Source organism: Entamoeba dispar, genomic scaffold, assembly GCF_000209125.1.
Source record: "Entamoeba dispar SAW760 scf_1105229463147 genomic scaffold, whole genome shotgun sequence".
NCBI classification, from domain to species: Eukaryota; Evosea; order Mastigamoebida; family Endamoebidae; genus Entamoeba; species Entamoeba dispar.
The window spans coordinates 1-10,981 of record NW_001855547.1 but is presented as its reverse complement, the minus strand read 5'-3'; the positions used below and the strand labels follow the sequence as shown (position 1 = coordinate 10,981).

Here is a 10,981-nt window from a genome sequence, read left to right as displayed (position 1 = left end):
CCTATCCTTTCCTATCAAATTTATATATATGTAACGAAACAATTCTAAATTAAATTAATTATGATATTTTCTAATTTTGATAATACACTCATCATATTTATTATCTATTCATTTATTTTATTCTCTCTATTATTTATTTTCTATTTATTTCTTTAATATAATATATAATATGTTTATTTATGAATTATAATCTTTAATTTTATATCTTATTATAATTTATTATCTGATTCATTATTTAATTTATTCTTATTTATTATATTCTTATCATTATTTTATTTATTTTCATTCTTTATTTTCTTCTTATTTATTGTATTATTCTTATTTATATTTAATATTGATTATTATTATGTTATAATTTTATTATTTCATCTTGTTATTTCTATTCTTTTATTTTATTTGATATAAATCTGTTTATTATTTATTTTATTAAATTAAACATTAAACATTAATTTATTCTTTCTTCAATTAAACAATTATCATCATTAATCCAATAATAATCATAACTAGATTTATTGTCATTATTCTATTTCAACTACTTGGATATGCACAAATTCATTTATCACATTTATTTTTATTATATTCAAATTTATATCATTTCAAAATATGATAGTACACATTTTGTACTCAATTCTCCTTTATCTCCATATTCATATCATCAATATACATGTTTTATATTAATTTCTTTATCATATTTATTATCTATTTTAACTATTCTTTTATTATTTTGATTCCATTTTATTTGATATTTCTTTATTATCTTTTTTGTTTCTTCTTCATTTCTTCTATTATTTCATCTCTTATAACATATTGATATATATTCACTCTTTCATCTATTACATCTTTTTATAAATTCTCTATGTTTATTTTCATTATATTTATAATTATATTTAAATGTTTCTAAAATATTATAAATAAGTGAAAATTCTAATAGTTTGTAATCATATTGTTTTTCTGTAATTATACTTATCATTCTATTTGATGGTGATTGTCCTACTTCAATTTCTTCATCTTTACCATATGAATCACCATCATATCATACAATAATACCACTTCTCCATTCTTTTATTCATTTTGTTACAAATAAACAAGTAGAATAACAATATGAATATGTATAAATTATTATTTCTGTTGATTTTCTTTGATGTTTTAATGGTTGAATTTGTGGTTATGAAACATATTCTGATATTTGTGTAATTTTATGTTTAATATCACCATATTTAATAATATTTGTTTTGTATACATCTTCTCTGTCTTCTAATACAATATCTATAAAATAACCATACATTATCATCTTCAGTGCTTCTACAAATACATTCTTCTATTTCTATTCTTTCATCACCATAATTTCATCTTTTCTCACATGTTTTTAGATCAACAAAATATTCCATATATCATTTTTAATATTGAAAGTGTATTATCAGATTTGTTGATGAAATTAAATTTTCATCATAGTTTGGTGTTAATAATGAATCCATATTCATAATTCTTCATTTCTATCTTTATTTTCTGGAAGAATAACTTGAATTTGATATTCATTTGAATCAAATAATTCTATACATTTTTGAAGTAAGTATAATTCATTATTAATATCATATCATTTAATAACAAGAGTATTAATATTATTATTAGATATTTTACATTAAATATTATCATATTTATCACCTTATTCATTTCTCTTATTATTTATATTTGTATAATTTTCATTTGATGATAGAATGATTTTATCTTCTTGATTTATACAATGACAAATTGATAATTTTAATAAATTATAATGAACATCAACACTTTCATCATTTTCTAATATAATTGTTAAAAGTGTATTTAAATAATGATTTGATAAAAGTAATAAAAGTAAATTTTGTTGATAAAATGAATTAACAAGAATAGAAGAATTAGAAAATGGAAATTGAACAAGAAGAGATTTAAATGAACTATATTTGTTTCCAAATTCTCTAATAATTTCAAATTGATCATTTCCATTTATTGATTTAACATAAATATCTTTATTATTTTCTATTTGTGTTGGAACATCTTTACATTTTTATAATAATATTTAAAAATAAGATACATATGTTTTTATTTATCTAACATAATATTAAAACGAATGAAATAATAAAAATAAACAATATAATTTATATATGAACCATGAATTTGTTTTAATGAAAGAGATAATAAAGGATCTTTTTGTGAAATAAATAAATATTGAAATTGTGAATAAAATTCATATACATTCCACTATCCATATTTATTTTATTTGTACTTTTTCATAATAATATGAACTAATTAGTGGATTCTTCAATATATCATTGTATACATATGATTCTAAATTCATTTTCAAATCATTAATCACTGATTTTTATTATCTTCTGAATTTATTAATTCATCATTTCAAATACATTATCAACGGTGTCTACAACTGAGATATATTCATTGTAATCATTCCATTTCATTCCAAATGAGAGTGTAATTAATAGAAATATTAAATTAATCATTTAATAAATTAATTCTTTTAAAGTTCAATCTTAAATACTCATCAATACCATTCAACTTTTTACCCCTTATTTCTAATTAACAATATTTTTAATCAATACAAAAATAATAAAATAGAATTATTAATAAAATAATTATTTTTCATTGTAATTATATTTTTATTGTATTTCTTAAAATATTAAACAACAATATTTATCGTTATTTTAAATTAAATACTAAAAATAGAATAATTTAAATTATATTTATTGTTTTTATCATATTTTATTCTTTTTATCGAACAACAATAAAAATATTCCATTTCTCATTTTTTATTTTTCCATTCATTAGAATTACAACAAAAATAAAATGATAAAATAAAAAGAATGAAATATTATCACATACAAATTTAAATAAGAAGTTAATTAAGTATTAATAGAACTTGTGTCTATTGTTCCTGGCTCAGGGGAGACTAATCCCGTCCCTTCGTCTTCGTCTTGTAGTTCAACTACATATGTTTGGTTGTGATCGAAACAGTGCTCCATGACGTCCATCATGTTTTTAATTACAACGTTTTTAATTTCTTTAGTGATGTCAATTTCGATTTTTAATTGTTTAATTAATTTAACACTTTCGGCATTTATTAGCCCATTAATCGAAATTACTACTGGAATTATTTTGACATCTTTTAATTTCTCTATTTTCATTAGCCTATTTTTTAATTCCTTATACATATTTCTTTTCTTCCAATAGGCTCCATTAATATTATGATCTGCCACAATAGTCATATCAAATATTAGACCAGTTTTATTCTTTTTATCTAGTACATATATGTCTGGTCTTTTATGATATAGTCCATCACTCTTTGGCATTATTTGTTTGTTCCATATCATAGTGATGTCATTGTATTGGAACACTGTTTCATATGGGGGTTTCTTGTATTGATTATTTCCTGTGTATTTTCTTATTAACCCCTCCCATATGATAATGCCAATATTGTCATGTTTCTCCATCTGTGATTTTTTATGACCAATACAAGATAGTAGAATGTGTTCTACTGTGGCTATCTTGTCTTTACAAAGTGGGCAGTACTTTAATCTTTCATTTTTTAATATTTTCGCTTTCCTGTACCCACTAAATATTGCTCCATCTTGCATTTTAGTTAATTGGAGAAATGCATTTTTCTTTATATTGATGGACTTCCATGCATTGATTGTAGTAGTTTTATCTACCCCTTTTGACTCGAACCATCTTCTAAAATGTCCACTTGTTTGATTTCCATTTTTTGATGTATTTGTTGGTCATTAATTTCTTTATTTTTAATACTACTTCTTTTTCTTTTTTATTTTCATTTCATTTATTATTTCTTCTATTTTCGTTTCTGGGATTTTATGACCTAGGGCTTTTTTAATTCTATTCCATATTCCTTTCTTGGAATACCATCTATCTATTATGTTATTTCCTATTTCACTTTCTCTTGTACAATAGTACATTACTGTTCTGATTAATTCAATAACATATTCGTCCCTTAGGCTTATTAATCCTTCACCCATTTCATTTATAGGGACATATAGACGGTCTTTGGAGTTACCGGCACCAATGTATTTTGCCTTTCTTAAATATTTTCTTATCTCCAAATCCATTCTATCTAGGTCAGTTACCTTCCAATTTACTACTGATGCTGAATATCTGAAGATGGGTATTACTTCAGTATTAATTCTTGTAATATATCTTCTATTACTACTTTCATCAGTATTTATCTCTTCCATTTTCTTCATCATCTTTTCTTTGATGATTTTACAATTGAAGGTATCATTAATTTCATCGGACTGCCATACACCTAAATATTTATACAAGTCCTCTCCTTCAATTAATGGGATGTTTTGCATTCCATCTGGTATTTTATTAATGTTCTTTAATACCATTCCTGATTTATTTTCATTTCCATCCTTATTCCACTTATTATTTCTTTAATTTCATTGTGGATTGTTCCAATTTCTTCACTACTTAGTGTCATTATTCTCAAATCATCCATATACAATGTATGGTTTGCTTTTGGGAACTTCTCTTCTATGATCTGAGAAATTACATTCATTTTGATGATGAAGAGTAGAGGGGATAATGAATCACATTGTAAAATTCCTCTCTTCAGTTTAATACATCCTAGATATTCATTATATTTATATCCTATGAATATCTTCCATCTGTTCATCATACTTTCTACAATGTCTATGATGATACCCTCTACATTAAAATATTTAAGTGATTCTATTACCCATTCATGATTTACTGATTCATATGCTTTCTTAATGTCATAATATGACTCTACATATTTTGGGTATTTCTCTTCTTTTTGCTGCTTTAACATATAACTGTTAATTAATCGTTCTTTAGCAGCAAGAGATTGCAGTTTACATCCCAATTGATTTTTACTAATTTTTAGTGATTCACTATTCATGTTAATTCTATTGTGAATCTTCTCTTTCAATATGGAGGTAAATACTTTCATTATTACATTTATACAACTGATAGGATGATAATTAGTGACATCGTTCATATCACCTCCTTTGTTGATTAATATAGTTCTTCCACTTACCATGTCTAGAGGGATGTTTTCATTGAAGTTTAACCAATCATTGAAGATATTAAGAATGGACTCTCTTGATGATGACATTCTCTTCCAATAATACCCATATATAGTGTCAATACCTGGTGCTTTCCAATTACTTATTTTCATCATTCTTAGATTTAAATCATCCAATGTGATGATGACACTATCATAATTCCTGTATCTTTCATTCCACGAGGTGATTTGTTTTATTTTCCAATGTTCCTTATTTAATATCACCTGTGTTTCATATAACGATTTCCAATATTCTAAAGTAATATCGTTATTTGGGTATATTTCATTTTGTGTTTCTTCTTTATTTTGATTTTTTTATTAGAATCAAACATGATTTTATTTGTATTGATTCTGACCCTTTCATTCTTATTAAATTTAATTCTTTCTTTAATCATTATCATCATATATTTTAGGTACTTTATTCTTTCTTGTGCTTTGATTTTAATTTCATCTGCATCTTGTTCCTTTAATCTCATGATGCATTTTATTCTGTACCATTCCCTTGACTAGATCTTCTAGTCTATTTATTTTCCTTAGGATTTCTTTTACTTCATCAAATTTATCTCATTTAAATTTATTTTAGAGATAGTAATGCATACACATTGAAATCCTTTTCATATCTTCTTGCAGATTTTCTATTCTGCTTCCTGACCATACCCATTTATTATTTATTTCTCTTATTAATTTATCTGATTCTTTCCTTTTCCAGTAGTAATTAATATTTACACATTTATCTATTTTCATTTCTTTAACTTGAGTGATGATAGAGTTAAGATATTCATCATCAATATCAGTAGAGTTATTTTTTATGATAATGTTTTTTATTATTGGGTTACACTCTACTTTCCCTTCTATGATGGAGTTCACTTTCATTTTAATATATCTTTTAGTTGTTTCTTTTATTTTATGTGACTTTTTAATATTATTAATGTATTCCTTCTCATTATTTACATTAATGTTTACTACTTTTATTATGCTTTCTATTTGTTCCCATCTTAATTTCTTATTTAATTTCTTATTTAACCAATTAATTGCAAAACAATACAACACATCAATTAAAATTCTATTTGTTTGATTTGTTGTGTTTTCTTTTCTTCTTGACTGATTATCATTTCTTGTTTTTTGACACTCAGTGTTTTGCTCCCTTCTTCTTCTATTTCCAGAATTGTCTTTTTCATAGGGGTAGTTTGGTTCATTTGTATTGTCCCAGATGATGATGTTCTCAGTATTGGTTGTGTATTTATCACTAGAGTCATTGTTTTCTTCTTCTTCAGTTCCTTCTGGGATAAAAAATTTTCGATACTTTCTTGTTGGTTTGATATTAATTGTTTTTGTTCTTCATTTTCTCTTTGTGTATGGTCTAGTTCTTTTCTTGTTATTTCTGCAATCTCATAGTTTTCAATCCCACTTTTTTGATATACAGAGATTTGATTTCTTTATCTCTTATGTTCTTTTCTAGCAGCACAGCACTCTTCTCCAGCTCATCAGCCTTCTTCTTCTCCAGCTCATCAGCTCTCTTCTTCTCCAGCTCATCAGCCCTCTTCTTCTCCAGCTTAGCACTCTTCTCCAGCGCATCAGCCTTCTTCTTCTCCAGCTCAGCTCCCTTAAGGACTTCGTCCTTCTCTTTCTTCAGCCTCTCATAGCTAGCTCGGAGGGTTCGGATGATTTCATCCTTACCTCCTAATTCTATGTTCCTTCTACCATTTGCTTCATTTATTTTTCCTTGTAATGTATTATTTTCCTCTTTTAATTTAGAGTTTTCTTTTCTTATTTCATTACATGTGTTTTGAACATTGTTTATTTGTGTTTGAATCTTTTTTATTTCTTCTTCAATCTCTTTCCTGACTGTTTCTCGTGTTTTGAATCATTTCATCTGAAATGGTTCGTTCTTCTTCCATCTTTTTTGTTTGGAGTTCTTTGATAGTTTCTTCTAATTCTTTAATTTTATTTTGAAGTGTGTTGATTTCTTCTTTGTTGCCTTCTTCTTCCATCCTCTCTTCTTTATCTTGTGTTTTCCTTTTATTTTCTTTTTCATTTATTATTCTTGCATATTTACATCTATCGTTCATTTCTTTGATTGGATTTTTGTTTTTGATTTCTTCTTCAATTGTTTTAATGTCTTCACTTTTCCATTCTTTTGTTTTATCTTTGAATTCTTCTTTGATTTTCTCTAGTGTTTTCTTCTTTCTTATTGAATATACTTCTTGGAGAATATTATACCATTTCTTTACCTTCATACTTTTTAAGTAATTCTGAATATTCTCCTTTTTCCCATTTTCTTGTTATTCTTTTAATTTTCTTTTGAATTTCTTTTGTTGTTAACCATTTAGGTTTCTTATATGTATAATGTTTATTATCATTATATTTGCGTTGTTTTTTATTTGTTTTTCTTTGTGTTCTTCTTTTTCTAAACCCTTTTTTCCTGTTATTTCTTTTATCATAATTATTATTCATTTTATTGCTATTGAAGTTCTTTCTTTTCTTTGAACTTGAATACCTGTGTCTTGTTTGATTTTCTTTACAAGACCCTATGGTATTACTCAATAGCCACAGTAACAAAATTTGTTGTATATTCTGCGTTGATAAAAGGATCTCCTTATCACATACAAATTTAAATAAATAATGTGAAAATATTTAAAAAAACAAAATGAATAATCATATTTAATCGTCATTTATTTCATTATGAATAAATTAAAGTAAATAAATTCAAATATTTTATGTTAAAATATATAAAAATACAATATTTTTAATAAAATGGATTGATTTAATATTTAATGAATATAAGTTAAATTAAAAATAATAAATTAATTAAATACAAATAATAAATAGGATAACAAATGAAAATAAATAATTTAATGATATGTTAATAAAATTACATTTATTTCAAAAAATAAAACAATAATATTCAAATATTAAATTGTTTGATATTCATTAATACTTTTATTTAAAACAACAATGAAATACAAATACTATTTATTATTATATTTTATAATTAAATTATAATATATTTAATAATTCAATTTCATTCTTTTCAACAAAATTTAATTTAAAAATGAAATACAAAATATATAATTAATTCAATTATATTAATTAATAAGAAGATAATGTTCAACATAATAAATTAATCAAATGAAATCATTTTCATTTAAATAATTCATAATGAATAACTTCTCTTTCATTTATTTTTATTATTCTTTATTTATTTGTTTCATATTTTATATTCCATTTTATTTATTTTTTATTTTATTTTATTCATATTTAATTTATATTTATTATTTTAATGTTTTCTTGTTCATTATTTAATTTTATTCATATTTAATATTTCTATTATTTATTTTATTTCATTTTATGATATTATATTATTATAATATTCAACTGATTATGAATATAAATAAATTGAATATTATTATTTTCATTTATTCTATTATTTATTAAATTTATTCATTTCTTCTTTATTTTCTATTTTATTCATTTTATTTTTTATTCATTTATAAACATATTTTATTTATTCATTTATTTTAAATATTTTATTTTATAATTTATTATTTCTTTATTTCTATTGAAAATGAAGTTGTTGTATTATTTAATACAATTACAATATATGTATTTCTTTTTATTCTTTTATTCATTAATTTGATTTATTTTCTTTATCATATTCTTATTCATTCAAAATAACAAATATCTACAATGTCTACATTATTTATATCATTTTATATATAAAATAAAATATATCTTATTTGAATAAATTCAATTTATTAATTATTTCATTATTATTCATTTCATTATTATTCATTATACTTTTATAAATAATTTTATTGTTTTATTTCATGTGAAATCATTATAAATATATCAGATATTTTAATTTCATTTAAATACATTATAAATATTATAAATAATATGATAAAATAAATAGAAAATGAAATATAAATAATAAAAATACAATAATATCAATCTTATTAATCTAATTGAAATTATATTTTTTCAATCAATAAATAAAATTGTAAATTAATATTTTCTTTTTAATTTCATCAATCAATTTGAAATAAATTATAATATTAATACATAATTTATAATATTAAACATATATTTATCATCTAATTTATATAAAATATATTTCAAAACAATTTTAAATAATAATTTCATTTCATTATTCTTATCTTCTTTATTTCTTTTCTATTTTATTTAAATGAAAATAAAATATAAAAATAATAATAAATAAAATGATATTAATAATTCAAATCAAAATAACAATTGAATAATTTCAATATTTCTCATAAATATCAATAATAAATTAATATATTATTTTCATTATAATTAATTATATATTTTATTCAATATTTTATCATTAATTACAAATAACAAAACAAAATAATATGAATATAGAAACAATATAAATAAAATAAATAACAGAATAAATAATCAAAAAAGAAATAAAGAAAGAAATAAAATAAAAATAATAGAAAAGAAGAATATAAAGAAAAACAAAGAATAAAAAGAATAAATAAAAGAAAGAATAATAAAATAAAAGAATATAAATAAAGAATAAATAAAATAAATAAGAAATATGATAATAAATAATAAAAATAATGTAAATTCATTATTAAAATTATATTGATAATTTAATTTAAATATTTATTTATTTCTTTTATTATAAAATGATTTTCTTTTTATTAAAAATTCAATCAATTTATTTTCTTGAAACAAATGATTTAGCAATATCTCTAACATTTTCTTGTTTACTTTCATCTCCATATTTTATTTCAAATTCTAAATATTTAGTTAAGAATGTTTTCATTGTTTTAGTACTTAATTTTTGTTTAACTATTCTTTCAAATATTCTTCGTATTACTCCTACTTCTCCTACTTCTTTCTCCATATCAATATAAATATTCCAAACATCATGTCGTTTTGGATTATTTGTTAAAATATCTTCAAACATTGATCTTCCTTTATCAACTGATCCATATTTATATTCTAATCGTGCAATATGAATTTCTAAACTTATCATTTTCTTTTTATCTAATGTTGTTTTTGCTTTACTTATTGTATTCTTATTTTCTTCTTCTCTATTATTTCTCATTATGAAATTACAATATTTCTTATATACTTTACAACTTCCTTTAACTTTCTTAAATATTATTCTGTTTATTTTCTCTTCTTCTTCTTTCTTTTCTTTATAAATATGAATCATATGAAGCATAATCTTCTTCCTATCACATACTTCTAATGCTTCATTATATACTTTCTTTAAACTCTTTTCATCTCCATGATTAGCTTCTAATTGGATTAATGCTTTCTAAATGTTTAATTTCTCTTCTAATTTCATAAATTTGATAGTTTCTATTGCTGTTTTTCATACTTTTCTTGTTTCATCTATTTCTTTTCTTTGAATGAAACATTGTATTAATTTTATCAATTCTATTGAATTATCTGGTTCTTTTTCAACTCCTTTTTGACATTCATCTATTTCTAATTTAATTTCTTCATTTTCTTCTTTAATCTCTTATTTTACATTAAAAACATTTGTTTAATTGATTAATTATTTCATTTGATTTCATCTTAGTTCAATATTGTATTTTCTTTCTATTTTATTCTGTTTTACTTCTTCTCTTATTCTTTTATTCTTTCTCATCTCTTCTTCATTTCTTCTCATTACGAATGATAATTCATTAATTGATAATGTACTAATTGATATTAATGATGAACATTGATAAAAATAATCATTTGTAGTTCATTAATTGATGATTGAATAATAATTTATTTCTATTCATTTAATATATGTAAACATTTGTTTTATTTTATTCATATTATTGTTGAATATTATTACAATTAATGATTTCATTCATTTAAATCATTCAATCATATTATATCAAATGATAATTGAAAAGTGAA

At 21.7% G+C, this 10,981-nt stretch overlaps 2 protein-coding genes across 2 annotated transcripts, besides 30 other annotated features; both read right to left on the bottom strand.

The window, feature by feature from the left end:
- Positions 1–94: 94 nt before the first annotated feature.
- Positions 95–155: a microsatellite.
- Positions 156–183: 28 nt separating this feature from the next.
- Positions 184–365: a microsatellite.
- Positions 240–426: a microsatellite.
- A 137-nt stretch (positions 427–563) lies between these two features.
- Positions 564–592: a sequence feature (AT_rich).
- Positions 593–665: 73 nt separating this feature from the next.
- Positions 666–796: a microsatellite.
- Positions 673–847: a microsatellite.
- Positions 848–859: 12 nt separating this feature from the next.
- Positions 860–915: a sequence feature (AT_rich).
- Positions 916–1,611: 696 nt separating this feature from the next.
- Positions 1,612–1,659: a sequence feature (AT_rich).
- A 4-nt stretch (positions 1,660–1,663) lies between these two features.
- EDI_351970 (uncharacterized protein) lies at positions 1,664–2,243 on the bottom strand (the record flags this gene model as incomplete). The annotated part of the gene is made up of 3 exons (XM_001740683.1): positions 1,664–2,031; positions 2,125–2,180; positions 2,230–2,243. The coding sequence occupies 3 exons, from the start codon at positions 2,241–2,243 to the stop codon at positions 1,664–1,666; spliced, it is 438 nt and encodes a 145-aa protein (XP_001740735.1).
- Positions 1,753–1,773: a sequence feature (AT_rich).
- Positions 2,038–2,140: a sequence feature (AT_rich).
- Positions 2,244–2,464: 221 nt separating the features above from the next.
- Positions 2,465–2,514: a sequence feature (AT_rich).
- A 51-nt stretch (positions 2,515–2,565) lies between these two features.
- Positions 2,566–2,764: a sequence feature (AT_rich).
- Positions 2,765–2,881: 117 nt separating this feature from the next.
- Positions 2,882–7,683: a repeat region.
- A 13-nt stretch (positions 7,684–7,696) lies between these two features.
- Positions 7,697–7,755: a sequence feature (AT_rich).
- Positions 7,756–7,776: 21 nt separating this feature from the next.
- Positions 7,777–7,945: a microsatellite.
- A 7-nt stretch (positions 7,946–7,952) lies between these two features.
- Positions 7,953–8,186: a sequence feature (AT_rich).
- Positions 8,187–8,262: 76 nt separating this feature from the next.
- Positions 8,263–8,439: a microsatellite.
- Position 8,440: 1 nt separating this feature from the next.
- Positions 8,441–8,500: a sequence feature (AT_rich).
- Positions 8,501–8,608: a microsatellite.
- Positions 8,609–8,837: a sequence feature (AT_rich).
- A 4-nt stretch (positions 8,838–8,841) lies between these two features.
- Positions 8,842–8,914: a microsatellite.
- A 21-nt stretch (positions 8,915–8,935) lies between these two features.
- Positions 8,936–9,055: a microsatellite.
- A 2-nt stretch (positions 9,056–9,057) lies between these two features.
- Positions 9,058–9,229: a sequence feature (AT_rich).
- A 44-nt stretch (positions 9,230–9,273) lies between these two features.
- Positions 9,274–9,305: a microsatellite.
- Positions 9,306–9,312: 7 nt separating this feature from the next.
- Positions 9,313–9,496: a sequence feature (AT_rich).
- Positions 9,497–9,499: 3 nt separating this feature from the next.
- Positions 9,500–9,676: a microsatellite.
- Positions 9,677–9,685: 9 nt separating this feature from the next.
- Positions 9,686–9,783: a sequence feature (AT_rich).
- EDI_351960 (programmed cell death protein, putative) lies at positions 9,777–10,385 on the bottom strand (the record flags this gene model as incomplete). The annotated part of the gene is made up of 1 exon (XM_001740682.1): positions 9,777–10,385. A coding segment is annotated over one exon (609 nt), but the record flags the coding sequence as incomplete, so codon positions are not given.
- Positions 10,229–10,265: a microsatellite.
- A 243-nt stretch (positions 10,386–10,628) lies between the features above and the next one.
- Positions 10,629–10,693: a microsatellite.
- A 144-nt stretch (positions 10,694–10,837) lies between these two features.
- Positions 10,838–10,923: a sequence feature (AT_rich).
- Positions 10,924–10,981: the final 58 nt, after the last annotated feature.